This window comes from Chlamydotis macqueenii, chromosome 1, assembly GCF_036417535.1.
Source record: "Chlamydotis macqueenii isolate bChlMac1 chromosome 1, bChlMac1.mat, whole genome shotgun sequence".
NCBI lineage: Eukaryota > Metazoa > Chordata > Aves > Otidiformes > Otididae > Chlamydotis > Chlamydotis macqueenii.
This window is the reverse complement of record NC_141556.1, coordinates 52,089,813-52,108,842: the sequence shown is the minus strand read 5'-3', so window position 1 is coordinate 52,108,842 and position 19,030 is coordinate 52,089,813. Positions and strand designations below refer to the sequence as shown.

Sequence of the window (19,030 nt, the reverse complement as noted above, 5' to 3'; positions counted from 1 at the left end):
TATTTCAATGTTTATGATTAAGACAGAATGAGAGACTTCAGGCTGTTTTCAAACTACCAAAATACCACCCAAGTCCATGTGCCCAACCTGACAGGAAAAGGAAGGCAAGAGTCTTGTTAGATCTCTGTGATGAGTAGCAAGAGCCTCAGCCAAGAGTGGAGCAGGTAGCTAAAAGGAAATGTAGGTACAGGAATGTGGACTGCACTCAGTAGAATTTAGGCCATCCAAATCCAGCACTTGTTTTTTTCTATTACGCAGCACAGTGGATGAAATTCTGTGGCCTACTTGTGCATAAGGTTGAAAAAGATGACTGTAATGGCCTGTTTTGGCCTTCAATCCATGTGTCTTATTTTGCTTTAGGCCACACACTTTCCCACTACTCTGGCAATAAATAGCCTACATTTAGGCATGCTTAAAAGCATTTTTCCACTGCTACAACAGAGTAAAGGGGTTTCAGAGTAAACAAAACTTATACCCTCAGATTCTACAGAGCTTTAAATGTTGGAAGATTTTTTTAAAGAAAGCTCTCTTACCTCTTTTTCCATTTGAAGACCTTCTGCTCTGATATTTCTCTCAAATACTTCCCTCTTTTCTGTCTGTGGATTAGATTTTCTATATACCAGGATGTAGTCAATCCGACATTTCCCATCTCTAAAATATAGTCCATTGGCTTTGTTCTTATCAGATGCTTCCTGTAAAGAGAAAGTCAAACACATCAGTAATGTTAATTTGCCTTGGTAATTGCTGCATTGCTGTTTGCATCAGCAGTTTTCAGTAATACTCAACAGCAAAGATAAGGAATCAGAACAAGCTGTTCAAGTTTTTAGGTGCTTTACATTTGGTGCTTTTGAGGTCATCTGAAAGGAGTACAGACTTCCCCATTTCAAAACCAAGTCTTTTTAGGGAAACATTTGGTCATATAGGAAAGGGATAGTAGAGAATAGGGAAAGAAAGCCAACCTTCCTCCACCACCACCCTCCAGAAAATCAGGAATAAGTTCTTACATATAAAATAAAGCAGAGAATAGTTTTACTGAAGCATAAATTTAAAATTAAGAACTTAGTATGGTAGAATGTCTTTGTACATGTGAGAAGAATAAACAACGGCATGAACATTTACTGTGGTGAGAAACACTAAGACCTAGCACAGATTCTCATTGCTTTGGGATGATTCTAGTACCTCTGTCTCACAGGACACAGAAAACGATATGAAAGTCCTGTACCTACCTCACCATACCTCATCAGACTAACTACAGAATAGTCTGGGCTTCAGGAATAGCTGAGAAAACCCCCTGGATTTCTTTGAAAACAATTTCTGGTGTTTAGTCTAGCAGTAAATAAACACAATAAATACTGTTTCCTGGCTATTTCCTGCAAAGAATGTGTCTTTTCAAATGTTTGCTCTGACAGAAAAAGAAACAACTTGATTTCACTGTTAATAAGAGGTCAAGCAGGTCCCTCTCCTGAGGGGAGAGAAGATCAGACTGCTGTCTTTTCCCAGAAATTCAGGAGATGAAACTCTTTACAGATCCTCCTCACAATTTAACACTACTTCCACATAATACAAGTCATGCCCAGGGGTTAAGCTTTCACCTTCAAACAAATTGAAACTGTATGGCAGTTCGTGGGTTGGAGTGTTTTGTACAAGGAATGTACACTGTGAATGATATATGGGAACAAACAAGACTCCCTCAGAGCAGTATAATGGGCAGGGGCCTTCAGGGACCTCAAGATCAGTCCAGCTTCAAGCTGAAGGGAGGGTTAGGTTAATTCCTCTCTGTTTTCCAAGAGTTTCCTCAACCATTCTTGCTAGAAAGAACCCTACCCTATAATACATGATCAAGTGTCCAAAAAAAAAAAAAAATTGCCTTTCACATCTGGGAAATGTAGGGAATTTTCAAAATACTTTCTCCATAGGAGAACTTAATTTAAATCACAATAAGTGAGCATAGTAACAGGACAAATTATTCTTACAGAAAAAAAACCCCCACAAAAATAATATTCTAATTCGAAGAGTTTAGTGTAAGTTATTTTCCTGATTCTCAGTAGGCATTTTGATTAAATGGAAAAAACAATGAAAGCATCACAAATGTCCCATACCCTTGGTACATACAGTTTAATGAAGGCAGAAAGGGGAATTTTTCTAAGATTCTTTTATTAGAGTGCCTGACTCCTGACACAGCTTAATGCAAACTTGATACAGTGAAACAGTTCTTTAAGTTGAAAAAGAAGGCAAGAAAAAAGATTTAAGCCCTAAGGAAATAACAGTAACAAACCATTTATTTCTGTACTGCATATCACATTGACAGATGTTCTTATCAAGATATCAGAAGTATTTTTCACAGAGCATTAAATATGAAAACAGCTCAGGAAGCACAGTGTATTTTTTTTCCATTAAAAATGTATGTTGAGAAGATATAAAAAACCCCAAAAGTGTATTTAAGGTTATTAAAATAAAGGAAGGATGCAGTAGGCTGCAGACTTAGAAGCAGTGGGTCAGCTTGGTGGCCCTGCTCTGATTTCTAACTCTTCTGATGAGCCACCCATCCTATTCTGTAGCACCTAGAGTCAGTATGTGTATTTTAGCAGGTAAAATACTGTAATAGGATAGGATCTGTACAGCAAAACAATCTGTGGTGAGGATCTGCTATCCATACTATGTAGGCTTGACGGCTAGAGTCCACTCTAGTCTGGTCCAGGAAACTCACTGGAGTACATATCACAATTTATTTGCATCCAGAAGGAATCCAGGTTTAAAATCTAACACTGCTCTGGAATGCAAACAAAGCATGGGTAGGGCCAGTTGAGAGATTCACTTCAAATGTACGTTCCTGATCTGAACTAAAATGTTAGCACAGACCCATTCAGAGAGTACCACAAGGAATGTGTCTCTGTGTGCAGTAGCGACTTCACTGGAAAAATAGATTTGCCCTTTATGCTTCCTGTGTTTCATCTTCCTCTGAAGAAAATTGGTTTGCCCTACACTGACTCATCAGTGCATGTAGAACCTTATATCAAAGAGCATCTATGAGATTTAGTTGAGTTATTTGACTTGTAGGACTTCTTTCCCTATAAATATGACTTCCTGAGACAACTACTTTCTCTTGGACTTGTGAAACACTCTCAACTACAGTATTGTCATTTTTTTTACTCAGAAAGATAGCTTGGACACTCTTATCGGTACCTGGAGGTCCTTTTCATTTTAGGAACACAGTATGCCAAATCCAGACTGATAAACTCTACTAGAGTGCTATGGCCTCTGAGAAGGAAACCTTCGGTTGCCCTCTGTTATAGTACGTAAGGCAGCTTTATAGACTGAGCCTGGGCTTAGAAGAACTCTGAGGATCTAAGATGATATGGAAACAGGCAGGCTGGTCCAGTGGTATCAGACAATAGCAGCTGCAGGGCTTTTGCATTGTCCACAGTATTCCAGACTTATACTATTCTATACAGAGACTCTTCTCTTACCTTGAGCTTCACTGACCCTTCTCCAGACATTACATCTCCTTTTTCTGTGTTATGACTTTAAAATTCAGTTTTCCTAAAGTGATTTAAAAAAATATATCTAGAACCACCTCTGACTGCAGCTTTTTGGTGGGAAAGTGGTCTAGTCATGTATGTCAAATCTCCATTCCTTCACCTGAAAAATGATGCCAGAAGAAAGTGGGAGAACAGGGAAGACTTCACTCTAGCAAGAAGTTTAGCATTTCTAGCTATCATCTTGGCAGTTTTATTTGTAATACATATATCTGAAGTTGTATAATCAGGAACTCTTTTCCAAGGAATGCAATTTTCATATTCTCAAACCACAACTGGGAGCCATCAGCATTCATAGAAATATGACTTAAACACACACATAAATACTAGGAGAGCTTTAGACTAAAGAGTTTACCCAAATGTTTCACTATCCAAAATGAGAGGATTCATAACCCTAACTATAGGGCTATAGAGATCTTAAATGGAACTTTTAAACAAAAGTGCAGTTAGGGAAATTAAGGAAATCTGAAACTTTACCTGCAGATCTTAAAGAAAAATCAGAAGGGACTGCAATATTCATTAATTTAATGACAGATTAGAATCTATCTTAATTCCTAATTATTTCAGTACCTGGTTGTCATCAGTATGGATGCTCAATGAAGACAGGATCTTTCTAAAGAGATTGTCTTTTCCTACTGTTTGTGGCTACTTGAATGTAAAGTCTCCTGCATGCGACTTCAGAGCTGGTGGAGGGGGTTAATACCTGCACCACTAACAGCAGTAACTTACGAACTGATGCAGAAAAAGAGGAACCCAAAACTGCTCAGGTTTTAAGGCACAGTTCTAATTAAAGAATGATTATATTTTCTCTGTGTGTACTTTTGTCTTAATACCCTTTTGCCTATTTAGATTATAAATTTGGGGAAGATGCAGCTTTATTTTTCCATGTTTTTTCACTGATTAGTATCTTCTTCTTGACTCTGTAATACCTTTAATTACATGGAACTTTTCTAATAATGAAATTATCTAGGCTGCAAAATCAAGTGCTCAAAAGTTAGGAAGTAACAGATTTGTAGTTTTCTCTGAAAGTTTAGATAATCTCTTTCCATATCTATCCTGATCACTGAAGGAGACAGGGATTTCGTGGAAAAAAAATTATGTAGTTAACTTGCATTCTGGTAAATACAGATGAGAAAACTGAGTTGAAATTGCACAAGCTATCATAAATGCCATAAGGAACATCAGAATTCTCATTTTGCAATATGAACACCTTTTTTCTGCCATAGTGTTCAGTGCAAGTTCCAATTTACAAAAGAGCTTGTTAAAACAAACTCTACTGCACAATGTAAGTAACTGCCCCCAAATATCAACAGTTTGATGTTTGAAGTGAAGAATGTAGGAGTGACTCCTATAATTTTCATTTCAAAACTACCTATGTCAGCTGGAATGTCAAGAATGGGACATATAAGTTCATTTAAGTAGACACCAAATTTTGTCCCAGCTACATCATTCTCCCTTGTTTGGATAAAGAAGACTGATTTATTACTCCATAGAAAGAAAGGCAGAATGGAGGCATATCTAGAATACAGCTCCTAAATAATTTTTCCTTTAATTTTTAACCTTTTTTTTTTCTACTGTTACTCCAGTTCCCAGAAAATGAAACTTCAGTGGAAGTAATATATTTTAGTGATAATATATTCCTGAATTTAAATTGTAAATTGTAAATTGTAAAGTGTATACTTAATTGTTTTATTCACATACGTAAAAAGTATTTTGATCAGTGCACACAAAGGGAAATCTGATTTTCAGTTTGCTCAGACTGTAGTTGTGTTTGAATGAAACATAAAACAAAGAACAAAAACCATCTTTAGCCAAAGGACAAACTGAATCTCAATCTGGCTCTACATCTGTTAAGGAACTGTTGGTAAAGCTCCATCCGTAAAGTCTTCTGGTTGAGCATGAACAACTAACAGTTGAAGCAAACAATATTTCAACTTGTCAACTAAACAAAAGTGATAGGAAACCTTTGGTATGCCTTTGTAAATTTTGATTATAAATTCGTTTTAATGAATTCAGCCAGAAATAATATTAAATTACGTTACTGCAATGTTAGCTTCAAAACTAAACCAAACATCAATACATTAAAGAGACTTTCACTGGTGCCAGATCCCCTGTCCTGATGACATTAAGGGGGACCTACAGGCTCTCTTAGTTGCTAAACTAAACTGAAAGACTGAAAGGAAGCTGGAAGCCTCAGAGTTCACGCCACCACTGATAAGTTGTTCTCCCATAGTTATCCATACAAACCATACAACATCTAAACAGTGTATCTTTTCCTTCTGGAATTAAGCAGGGGCCAAATACTTTGAAACTTTTTTTTTTTTTTGTAGACTACAGCATCCCTCAGCACTCAGTAAGACTTTCAATTTTCTGGTTTTTTCCCCTCTTATACATATACATAAACTGCATTGCTGTTTTCCTCAGTTATGGTTATGTGAAAAAAAAAAAGAGACAATCTGTTCAACTAGGAAAATATTCCTTAGACATTTTCCCTTTCCCTTTAAAACACAACAAAGAGTACATCAGAGGGGAAAAAAAAAATTTGCAGTAGTGTGTTTTGCAATATTATTAAAGAAACAGCAGTATATGTTGCTGTATATCATCCTCTGTACTTCCATTTTCTGTTCATTTTTCCTCTTTAACTTGCAAGGATTACGTGCCTTTCACCTGTGCCCTTTTGTTAAAGACCATATGGTACATGATCCCGAAATGTAACACAGGAATATCATGTCAGATTAACCTACTATAGTGCAAGCAGGTAAAGATGGCCCTTTGTAAGCTGTATGTGAAGCTGGCAAAGAGTGACGACTAAAGGGGAAGATGAAATTGTGAGCAAGGTCAAACACATCTCTGAGTGCCCTGAATTTTTTTGCTTTAATTATCTCTTCAAACATTCCAGGAGCGCAGCTTTCTATGAGCTGAATTTCTAGCACACGGAAAATATCTGACTCTCTCCTCAGAAGTGTTTCACAAAAGAACGTGCACCACAAAACCCTCTAGCTCCTGAAAAAGACATAATTTGTAACTATATCTTCTAAACTTTATCTAAACTAGTAAACAAAACAGGGTCAGGGCAGGGGCTTCAGCAATATCCTATGATTTTCTATGCTTTAAAATTGTTAGTATGTTCTCTGCCAGCTCTGATCTGTGTCAGTCAGCCCTCTGCCAAAAAATCCTCAGGCACAGCTTGCAGGTAACATCAGACCTCTTCAGTACATAGTCTGGATGCAGCTGCATTCCTGAGGTGCGGGAAAGGAAACAAGTTCCTGGTCTCTTCTCTTCACTCCTGGAGAAGACAGAGCTAACATCCATGGGCTGTAGGGCAGTTGGAGGCAAAGTTAAAGAGTATTATGTTCCTTTCTGCACAAAAGACACAGAAAGGAATCTAGGCCCAAATTTTCATCATAGGTCCATGATGTTTTGCCTGCTTTAAGATATAATTTTAAAGCGACTGCATGATGAATGACTCCTCCCTGGTATGTTCTCTGAATCACCATTTTGCACCATCAGGTCACTTGTTCATCACTGGAAGGGAATGTGTCACATACCTGACACCCAGTGTTTCTCATGAGAGATTTATGATAAATTCTCGTTCTCCCTTCTGCCCCCCAAAGGATTAATATAGGGAAAACTTTTCAATTTTCAGAACCAGTGAAGCATTAGACTTGAATGGTTCAGAAAACAAGCAGACAAAGGCCTGTCTAGACTTTTCACTAGGGGTGCATGAAATCAATAAAACCTCCTTTTAACTTGAGATATTTTATATTTCAACATTATAATCATAGAATGGAAAACCAGTCCCCATGGGAAAGGTCAGACACAAGTTGACTTGCAGAGAATGAGATTTTAAATCAAATTATATTTATTTCTTTTTTTTTTATAACGGGCATAAATAATTACTGTATTAATAGTTCTGTGTGTTCTTACCTCTCCCACAACTTCCAACCTGCTGGCATCATCAGAAGTACTGGTCAAGTTACCATGGTGAAGAAGGGAGTCATCATCTTTGGAAGGGCTGTTGACACCTTCTAACTCATCAAAAAAAATGTTGACATCCTTAGCTACTAAAAACAAAAATAAAAATATACATTCAAATCACCATTGAACCAAATGAAGACACCCAGTGTAACACATTATCAACAATCCCACTTTTTTTGTTCTGGTACTATCTACTATCTTAAGCTTAAAATCTGATGCACATTGGTGGAGCACTTTCTTCTCCAGTGAGCTGCATAAAGATTAGGATACCGTAATATCTCTCTGATGACAAATAAGCAATCTGTCACAACAAAACATACGTTAGCTATCTCCTCACCTTTTCTTGGGCTAAGTTGCTTAAATGATTACCTTCTGGATTAATACAGTCTCTGAATATTTCTCATAAAGAAGTAGATTTTTAACATACTACATGAAGTTATTGAGTCAGAAATTGTACAGACCTGTGGGGCAGCCAGAGGCAGAAGATCTCAAATAAATACTGTTACTTGAAAGGCACTGAATAAATGAGTCTGGGCAGACGTTTGTCTTTGCACAATTTAGCGTGTTTTCTTGCATATAAAAATGGCACATTCAGATCTACCTACTGCACAGCCCTCAGCTGTGCATGAAGCAATAGCTTAAAGCTGCAGGATACTGTAGCAAATGCAATCCTGAGAAAAACTGAAGAGATGTAAGGGCCTGCAGCACATTCGTCTGTCCTGGGGATCTGGCAGTGGGGCTTAATGCCAAGAGAGAGCCTGCACAGCCAAGGGCAGCCCCTTCCCTCTGGCGTCTGTGGGGAGAGGCCCCAAGAGGGGAGGCCTTGCCCCGCCATCCTGGGGCGGTGCCTGACCCTGGTTCTCCTCACTGGGCCTGATCCCGATCTCAACTCATTTGCTGACTTCCTGGCCTGGTAGCCTGGCCATGTTCCCCCACTCTTCTCCCTGGCTGGGGCGGTGGGACAGATCCAGGCTGCCAGGCCCTGCCCTGCTGCCGCCCCATGGGGAACCCTGGCCTCAGCGGTACCCTGATGGGAGATACCTGCTTGAGTAAATGTGTTTGATTTCCTTCACATTGCAATGCCATGTCATGTGATAATTTTACTCTAATAAACAAACAAACAAACAAACACTACAAGAAAAGAGTTAAAGGCTGGCACTATACTCAAGATTAGAGCGGCGTTAGCTTTAGGGTGATGTTCCCTGCTCTGCTGAGTGGGGAGGCGATGGGAAGCTGTGGGTAGAGCTGCTGCACAAGTCTACAGTCCCACATAAGGGTGGTTGATCTGCTGACTGAGCGGCTGTTGGATGGGAAACGCAGGGTGGGCAGGCTGTGGCCAGTGAGCTCCACCTTTGCCCTCCATATATTGTAGGTCTGATGCGAAAGTGTGATGAAGAGATGTGTGGTGAGGGGAAGAAAAATGCCTTTGCTGAGGATCAAGCTTCAATTGTGGATAGAACTTAGTCTCTCCAACCTTATGTTTCATAGGCAAAAATCCAGAATTATTACAGTAGAGTCATAACTGTTAGAATGGACCCCCAAAGGTCAGCTACAGAGCCTCTTACCCTGACTAGAGCACATCAAACATCTATCATTCTTGTCAGAAATTTGTCTAACTCACTATTCCTCACACTTTTTTTTCAAACTTTACTGACTTTTGGAATAATTTTTTTTCTGTTGTGCAATAACCTCCTGATCATTTTGCTTCTCTGCAACTCCCCTAAATTAGTGACAGGCAGTTGTAATTCCTGTTGACAAGAATTTATATTAACAGGGAACGGCCAAAAATCTCTAATTCCTGGTGGCAACTTAGTTCCATTTCAAACTCCTGGCTTCAGGTGTAAAAATTCATTCCCCCACTGTGGAGAGACTGAATAGCTGCCAGAAATTAAAGGCCAGTAACTGTTCCCAGCATTATGAGCATTTTGTGACCTCCTTTTCACCTTTTCCTTCTTCATGGGCTACAGCCCAGTTTAAGAAATCTTTTAAAAAAAACCTCTGATGCTACAGACTCCACAGTTTCTGCAGGTGGCCTATTTTTTACTATCACAAGCAGAAGAAAGTTTTCATCGTAATATTCATCCTAAATATGCACCTATGCTGCAATTTAAATAATTCTTTTCCTATCAATGATGAACATAAGGAAGAGATTGCTGCCTTTTTGTACATGTCTCCTATAGAATCTAAAGTCTGTTATTACAGCTGTAGGTAGATAAAAAAGAAAATCCTATCAAAATATTCAGGAATCCTTCTTCATTTTCATACATTAAATAAGGACAGGGTTAATGACATACACTGAATTTTTTACTGCAATACTTTTGCTTATAAAGCCACTAAAAATTTCAGAAACCACAGAAAAGTCTTCACATCCAAATGAATCCACTCTACATACTAAGTTAGTGGACTATCATAAGCAGCATAATTTTAATAGAAATTCAATGTTTTTAATACTTTTAACAGCATTTTTTTCCTTCTAAGCAGCATAATGATAAGAAATTCTGTGCCAGATTTACAGGTTTTTAGGATAACAAGCTACTCCTTGAGTTTAGCCATTTTGAGGTTGCATACTGATTAATCTAGCTATCATTCTTTGTATCCCAATATTAGAAGTGCACAATATTTAATCCCTATTTAACACTTCATATCATAATTTATCAGTTTTAGATAGTACTTTCTGTTCCGCAGAAGCTCAACCAGCTTTTACAGAGATACTGTGAGTAATAGCTTCACTTACTTCACTCTCTTTTTTATTGTGTGTATCTTCATAGTCTGTGAACATATCACAGAAATAAACCCTCTTTTTTTCAGATACTAAGTGCCTTCTCTTGCTGTTTTAAGGCTGCTTTTACTATCAGTCAATTTATGTTACTTATCATGCTTTTGTGAAAAGTGCCAGCATATTATTAGAGATAAATATCCAGGACTGAGTTTTCCACTTTAAAATTGGCCTTAGCCTCACACCATCCTGTTCCCAGCTAGGGGTGAGCTTACTGACAGGGATGGAGAAGATCTTCATGGTATTATTTTGGTCTGTGTGATGGGGAGAGCCTGCAGCTCCTCAGCATCACTGTAGCTGCATCAAACCCATCCTAGGACAAACTACAGAGATTTTAGGAGACTTAAAAGGCAAAAACCAGACTCCAAATCATACCACATGCAGCAGCAATGTTAAAGAATTATTTGCCACCTTGATCCTTTTCAATTCACAAAAACCATACTAGAGATGCCTATAAAAGACAGGGGAACTGCCACACGACAGCACAGTCTAGCCAAAAAAAAATAATTAAATAGTGAAGCTTTCTGAAGATTATGCAAGATATATATCTGTCACAGACAGAGGCAATGAAAGATGTGAAAATGAAAGTTTTGCCTGTATGCTATGCTCAAGGGAATTTGAACTAGCTTTTTCCTGCCATCAAGGCTGTCTTAGTATAAAAGATGAGGCCTCTGAGATACTAGAATTGCTGCTTCCTGAAGTGCTTCAGATTGCAAAATAGATGGTTTTTAAGTGGGTGTTCAGAGATTAACAACTCGGTGTGTAAGAGAGTGAATGTATTTGGGGGTTTCAAGCAGAGAATTACTGGATTATTCTGAGGACTTATGAGGAACAAAAAAAATCTTATTTCAAGGTCACTTTAAAATCCAGTCCATCTCAGCAGTGACTAGAAGTTGTGGAAGCAGTGAATGTCAGCTGGTTGGTGAAATTTGCTACCAGGACCTGTCCAGATTGCCTATAGTAGAAAATTGCTGTTATCAGAAGTACACAGATAATTGGCTTGCTGATTGGTAGCTTCAGCAAACAGGATAAGTAGCAAAGAGATGTGCTGAACTGCCTCATCAGTGCTAAAGTTATCTGTGACTTTCTTCCAGTTACAGTAAAGGTGTGTTGCTGGTGAGAAAGTGGAGCTCTTTACACTGTAGTTGCCTTGCTGCGTACGTTTTTGAAAATACACTCTTGGTATTTCAGTCACTGACACTGAACATGGGGCCCTAACATTAGCCAAGAACATTTTTCTACCCCAAGTCTCACTGGAGTCTTAAAAAAAAAATTAGATAATGTACCACAAAACTAAATAAATAATTTTAAAAAGTAAATCCTGTTTGCTTTAATACTGGTGATGCTATTTCCAAGCCAAGTCTCCTGCTGCCTGTAGCTAGCTCAGCCACCCCACTCCAATGGATGAGAATGCCTATACTGACAAAAGTTTCTGAAGGCATAATCAGGGCTCCATCTTTTCTGTCCCCTTCAGACCATGACATGCATATATCCACAAATGACCCTATCAGAATTATATATCATAATTTTATCATATATATTCTTTTGACCTATCTTTTGGGAGACAGAGTGGTGCCAGTGTATAGTCCTGTCTTTTTAAGTAGTGAAATTTAACAGCAATACAAAGCAGCATGTACACTGCTACAGGAGATATTAAGAATTCCTCCTCTGGTTTTAACTCAGCTTAAATATGCAAGTTCTTTTCTCCCCCTCATGTTCCATTTTGTGGAAAAAAATAAAAATTACTTGATAATTCAGAATCCCTTGAGGAGCTGAAAAAATGTGGATATACAAATATTTTAATCTGAAATACAGTAGAACTGAAATTCTGAAAATTGAATGCTGAGAAATTCTGAGTGAGGGTCCATGCACAAACTCAGTGGGTCCACAAGTCACTTTGGATGAAGAGGAGGATTTAGGTAGGGCTCAAAGATAAGATAATTCCTTTAACCTTCTGAAGATGGACACTCAGAACCAGAGATGTCTAAAAATAAGACTTTTCGGTCAAAGATGGGACCTGACTATGTTTTAGTGTGGCAAGATGGAAGCATGCTCAGAGATCATGTTTCTGTTAAATAACAATACTTTTATTATCAATCGTCACACCGTGACACTGAGTATTCTCTAGCTTTGGATAATGCAAGCTATAGATCAATATTCGAGAAACTGCTCTTTGGAAATTTTTAGGCCTATCACTAACATCGAAGAGTGAATTTCCTTACAAATTCTTACTGAAAACATTTATAATAAGCATAAGCATTTCCACATTAATGGTGGTGGAAAAAAATTATTTGGTTTAAAAACATAAATATTGGAGAATATCCCTTAATAGAAATCCCAAATAGAAAACATGTTTTGCAGAGACTTGCAAAGTAGAAAACTTTGAGTATGAAAAACCAAGAGTCTTTGTGCATCTGGTTGTACTACATGTTATGTTTTTACAGCAGCTATTTGGATTTCTGGAAATAAATATTTTTCTGCACTCAGTAGGGCTGGTGGATAAAATTTACAAACCTTTTCTCCAAGGAGGCCATTCTACAGATGCCACACAGCCTAGAACTTTTTATCACATGAAATGCTAAACTCAGTAACTCTACAGTGGATCAGCAACCCTCTCTCACGAAACTCACTGATTTCTGTCTTCCAGATTATGAGAATTAACAGGAGAGAATTAAAATATTTTTAATTAAACCTAGTCAATGTAAAGTGGATATTGAAAAATATTGTAAAAAGTCGGAGATTTCTTTTTCAAAATCTGAGCTTTTGTTTTTTAATAAAGCTATTTATGGCTTTTCCACAAGAAGTCCATCTTCTTAGTCTAATAACTAGGAAACAGCCATGAAAACCTTTGCTAGCTTCTCTCATGGGCCTGAGGGCACTCCCAGCCCTGACCGTCCCTACCCAAACCCCTGGGGCTCTCTCCACACTGCCCAGATCCCAGGACCCTATTTCAGCCCCCCAAGACTGTCAACCTCTTCCCCAGTGATGTCACAGCTCCCCACAGCCTGCCCAGCCACGGCCCCACTGCACCAGGGGGGTACCTGATGACCAGGGCTGGGGCAGACCACCAAATGACCTGATCCTACCACTATACAGCTCTATTCATATGGCAAAAATCAGGAGGATTGCAGGGTTTTATACATTCTTATAAATATTTTATCATTCAAGAATGTAAGTTGCTGTTTCTCACTTTAGAGAATTGCTACACAAAACATCCCAAGTCCAAAAGCTAGTTCAAAATAAAACTAGAAAAGAGAAAACCAGGAAGTTATGCCATGTATTTTGATTCTTAGCCTGCATAAGAGTTTTCAATCTATTATGGAAGATTCCCACTGAATCCAGACATTCCAGAATCTGGAAGACATTCCAGATTCTTTCAGAGTCCAGAGTTGTGTGAGTTTTCAGTAGGAGGGGTGTCTTCTGCTGTTGTTAACAAGAACAACTTGTTTCTTCTAGCACAAATCTTGAGATCATTCTGCAGTTACATTTGGGAAGGGTGGAATAATCAATTCTTATTCCACAGCACATTACACGTGAAAAGAGACGGTTTCATGCAGTATCTAAGAAATGCAGACCTTAAGTTGTTGTGACAAGCTCATCACTTCTGGTCCCAAAAATTACCAGCTGCAAAAATGTGAATATACTCCAACACTTTGGAACAGCTGGAACTTCAAATCTAGTCTTAGCTCCTAGACTGCAGCATTTGCACAACATTATTAGTGTAGACATTTGTTCAAGAGTGTAAAGAATGGATTAAAGTAACAAAATCTTAATATTTCTGATCACTTCTGCATAGGAAATATATACTGCTGGAATCCTTAGGCATATAATAATTCAAATCTTATTGTGACTACTCTGATAGTAAAAGACTTCTTACTGGCCTTCAATAACCCATTGAACTTTCTCAGAGATTTTAGTAACACACATACTTATCATTCAGTTTGTCACTTTGTATGTTCCTTCAGCTACAATTTCAGTCCCTCTCAATGGATTGTTCTACCATAAACCAAATTTTGCATCGAAGGAATAACTTACTTTCTTGTATTGCATTAAGAATTTCTGAAAAGTCCACGTCTTTCTTCTGTATGTCTGGTTTTATCCATATTTGTGTTTCCAGCCGGTTAACCTGCAAATCCTCTCTTCCTTCTGAGGAAATTGAAGAGATTGGTGGGGTTTGTGACAACGTGGTAGAAAATCCAGGCAAGGGGCTTTCAGGTGAGGGAACATACACATTGAATAAAGCTACTTAATTTTTTTCCCCCTAGCAGAAACAATTTTTCTTCAAATCAAGCAGCTTTAGATAGAACATGGACTGACTTAAAGCTAAATAGAATGAAACAACAACATTCTCTGCTATCAGCAATGATGCAGAGTCACCAGTGATGAGTCCCTCATTCAAGTGAACACATGCTGCCATGCCATGAGCATCCTCTCATCATACCATCTACATAAACTAACTCCAAAATGTGAAAACAGGTAAGATGCATTGTTACAAATGACACAGCACTACAGGAACAACCAGGCTAAATTAAAACACACTAAGACACAAAGGATGAACTAAGCCTCAGGACAGAAAACAACAATTAGGGCAAAAAGAGCATGGACAGCATGTTTCAGCCACAGGACACCATACGTTCTCACACGCCAATTTGATGGCATGCCATGGTCTAGGAAGCACTCCAGTACTGCAGTCCATTTCAAAGATGGTCACACTGGTATGTAATGGTTGCTGTTTAAAAGCACTGCAGAATAAAAACATAGGCTAGCGGGTCACAGTTTCTAAACTATTTGCACATGGAAATAGGCACAAGATTTGCCCATTTCGCTGTTCATTCAACATGAGCAAAGAAAGGAAGACGTTTTGAAAATTCATCCTTTCCATGTAAAGAAAGATAGTTACATATCAAGAGTGGACAGGAAAAGGTACTGGGCAAATGGGCTTAAACTGCTGGCTACAGGGTGCTCTGATACAGCCAGAGACAAGGAGGGAGGCACCAGGCATATGCCTGGTTTTTGAAGAACAGCAGCAAAACCTGACCTTTCACAAAGGCACCTGTTAGAAGCCATGCTCTTGAGTAACTAATACACAGAGTTAGCAGGGAGCTGCAGCGGTTAGAGAGATAACTGGGAAAGGACTTCACAACAAAAAGGCCATGGTGGAAGAAGCTGCCTTCAGGTCATTTAGTCCATTACTGCGCCTTCACTAGTGGCCATTACTCATGTTTTTGATGGAAGCTTTTTCCTTCCACAGTCTGCCTACAACAAGCTGGTCTTGTTTTGAATTCCTTCCTAGCCGATTGTATCTTCCCCCTCCCTTTGCCAAATGACAATCTCACTCCTGCCTTTATGAGAGCTGTGAGTTATATTCCTGGGCACAAAATTATCAATCCTATTTTAAAGATGCTTCTTCACTTTTTGGAAATACAGACCACAAAATGGACATACATACACCAGCTTCAGACTTTTTAATTTCCCAATGTTAAAATACTATAAATTCAAACCATTTCATGCTTGCCCCAGCATATTCTTTTGTTCCACAACAAAGACCCACTGTTAACATCAGAGACAGCTCCCCTTGTAGATTCCTGTAAAGTGATCTGTCATAGCAGCAGCAGGAGTCAGCATTTAATGATGTAGAACAAAGAGAATTTCTTAAGTGAGACAACTGATTATTCATATAATAGCAGCCTAGGGAAATCTGCAGATGGCCTCAGAGGTAGGAGGCTAGGATTTGCCCCAGAAGAGAACTCTGGAGATAAAGGAAAAATATTGCAGCTGCTGGAAAAGACATATAAACAATAGGATGTAAGTAGAGAAGTAAGTAACGGACAGCAATTCAGTTAAGTAGCTTTGCAAGTGATATAATTCAGTTTCTTGTTAAATACTCAGCTACCACTTTTAACATATACAATTACATATTTGCATCCCCAAGTCCACCAGCCTTTCTTCTCCATTTCAACCCTAGTTAGAGCAAAATAACAATACTGACAAATATAAAATATCCCCTCCTCCCTAAAGCCTTCCATCCTTGTTACACTCAAATCACTGTTCCTCAGGACACTCAAAAGTAGCAGGATCACTGCAGCATCTCCAGCAGATCGGAACTAATTGGGATGGGGAGAGAGGAAGTGACAGCCAGCCAGCAACAGCTGTCCCAAAGTGCTGATATCACATGGACTATCTAACCACAGCCTTCTTAATAAAATGAAGCTGTTGGAGAATGTACACATTCAATTTCAAAGCCACTTTTTAATTAATTAAAAATACTGTCTAGAAAGTGGTCAGAAAATGTCCAGCCTAAACCTGACTGTTGTTCAGTCTAACAGAGCCTACAAAGCCAAGACAAATTCTGCTGCACTCAAATCTCCTCTCCTCTATTTGACTCATTTGCAGTATGGGGAGCTTCCAGCAACCCACACAATTTACAGTCTCATACACTTCTCTGATTCACAGGAGCCTTAATATCTGGCCTCACTGCACAAGTATCAGACCAACAACATTACCCTCTGTTTTCACTCAAAATTGTAGGCAAAATCTTCTACAAGTCATCTATGATTTAATGCATGGCTAATCAAAACTTGCCTTCAACCACACAAGGACTAAAAAAAAAAAATGCATCTGCCAATATCATAGCTTCTAAATAACTGGTTGCAGGAACACATTCTTCTCCCGTGATCTTCATAGTATCAATAAACAGGCTTGAATCAGGGCACATTTGCTTCTATTCTCCACCTCTCTCAGCACCCAGTTAGCAGGAGGGAGTGCTGCGTTTTTTAGCTGAGAGAAGCAACTCCTATATGATGGGTCATGCACTGGCCAACTTAATGATTGCTGTTTTGTTGTCCAACAGAGGTTTTAGCTCCGTAGCTCTTTGGAAAAGGCCACAGTGTTCTCTCCCATGTCCAAAAAAAGGTTTATTTTCTTTATCTTACCACACATCTCCAAATACAACAAACCAAGATAGTATCTGGTGTCACTGTTGCTATTGAGGGATCACTAGCCTGGCTTTAGCATTTCCTTTTTGCTTTAGCAGCTCCTCATTTATACTTTATCAGTGACAGGTCCCACTGATTAAACTCTAAGCAACATTGCCCGGGAGGTTGGGAGGGAAAGATCCTCTTTGTATAGAAACATGAGAAGTAAACAAACAAATAAAAGTGAAGTAATTATTAGGTTTATTAAATTTTATATAATTTTATTAAAAGATCAGCCTAAGATTTTTCTCAAGTTACTGAGACATTTTAGTTCAACTGAAGCCGTATTTTAAATCAGCTCATGGCATTCACTCTAATTTATTCATTGATGCAGAAAGCCGTGCATAAAATAGCATATTTGTTTTGAAGGGTCTCTACTAATCAGGTTAGGAAAACAAGTCAGATTTTAAAAAGGCATTTCATTTTTAGAGGCTGAAGGAGATGGCTTGTTCTAAACCAGAATTTTAACATACTTCTAAACATTAAAATGATCATACATATCAGATAAGTGAATTATGTAGCAAGGTAGTAAATATGGTACTAATGTTAAACAAGGTCATTCTCACTGCAGTGAGAAAGATGTTATGTCTGCTTAAAATTAAAAATATATTCAGGTTCTTTGCTGGATGAGGCCTTGTTACCTGCATCTAGTACCTAGCCAATTATCACAATCAGCTTTTTAGACATGAACTTTACAAGCAAATATCTATTTTCTTGCACAGTAAACACCTGGAGCCAGATTTTGGAAGCCTGCATATCTTTATACACGCATTGTGATGTGCAAATCATATTTACATATCGGCATCCTCACGTTGTGGTCTGAAATTGAGCACGAGCACTGGGGCACACAGAAAAATGTGCATAGTTTCAGTACTTTGCACCAAAACAAAGAATATAAAATTAAGCTGATGGAACAAGTGCAATAAAGGGCTCATATTTACTCCATATTTTTTGTATAGACACGTGAGAACAGAGCTGAGCTTTGTAATTCACTGAGACAGTCAGGGCTTCTTGAACAGTTTTACCACTTAGGTCCTTCTCATTGGTCAGAACAGAAGTACTTGGCTCAGTTTCTTTCTGAAAATGACAGTCTCTCTTCTTTGCTCTCCCTCATTTCGAGTTAAGTCAGCAAGTGCAAACAAATGTTTTGTTCACAGCTCTACAAGTTTCTGTAGAGAAAAATTTACAGCTTCAAAAGACCTTTCCAAAAAGGCAGCTAGCCAGCAACTTCTATCAGCATAGTGAGCTGATTTTTAATTTTTATTTTGGCATTTCATTTTCATTTTGTCAGCAAACATGTACTTTTACAATTGTTGTACTTTAGCATGGACATTAAATACAAGTAGCAAATAAGTAGTACGCCATGTGGGTAGATGGTCCTATCATAGAGCCATCTATCTCTAACAGGGCAATATTTAGCAAGAGTAAATATAATTCTAATACGAGCAGTTTTGTTTTGCTACATTAAGTAGCACCTGTAGTTTCTATAAAGAATTTACTCCTTCTCACCAGAGCCTCTTCTTTAAAGCAAGCAGAAAGCTGCTGCACATGGTGCCCTTTTCACTAAAGGCAACCCCAGGTCAACATGGGGTGAAGAATCATCCTCAAACACATACATTTTCTACCAGCTTATCACTGTGAGTGCTAGGCAGGCCATCTACAGCAAAAGTACAGTTTCAAATGAATCTGTTTAAAGCATTATCTATATGTATTAGTCAGAGTTATATACATGTGAAATCAAGAACTTTAGTGATCTCAATTCTGGC

The 19,030-nt window shown here is 38.4% G+C and overlaps 1 protein-coding gene across 1 annotated transcript in view; it reads right to left on the bottom strand.

Moving 5' to 3' along the window:
- ANO4 (anoctamin 4) overlaps positions 1-19,030 on the bottom strand; it is a 124,613-nt gene that overhangs the window by 93,828 nt on the left and 11,755 nt on the right. The window contains exons 2-4 of the mRNA XM_086740075.1: positions 14,326-14,436; positions 7,464-7,600; positions 534-692 (exon numbers count right to left, since the gene is read on the bottom strand). Of these exons, the coding sequence (XP_086596201.1) occupies positions 534-692; positions 7,464-7,600; positions 14,326-14,436 (407 nt within the window). The remainder of the gene's footprint in view (positions 1-533; positions 693-7,463; positions 7,601-14,325; positions 14,437-19,030) is intronic.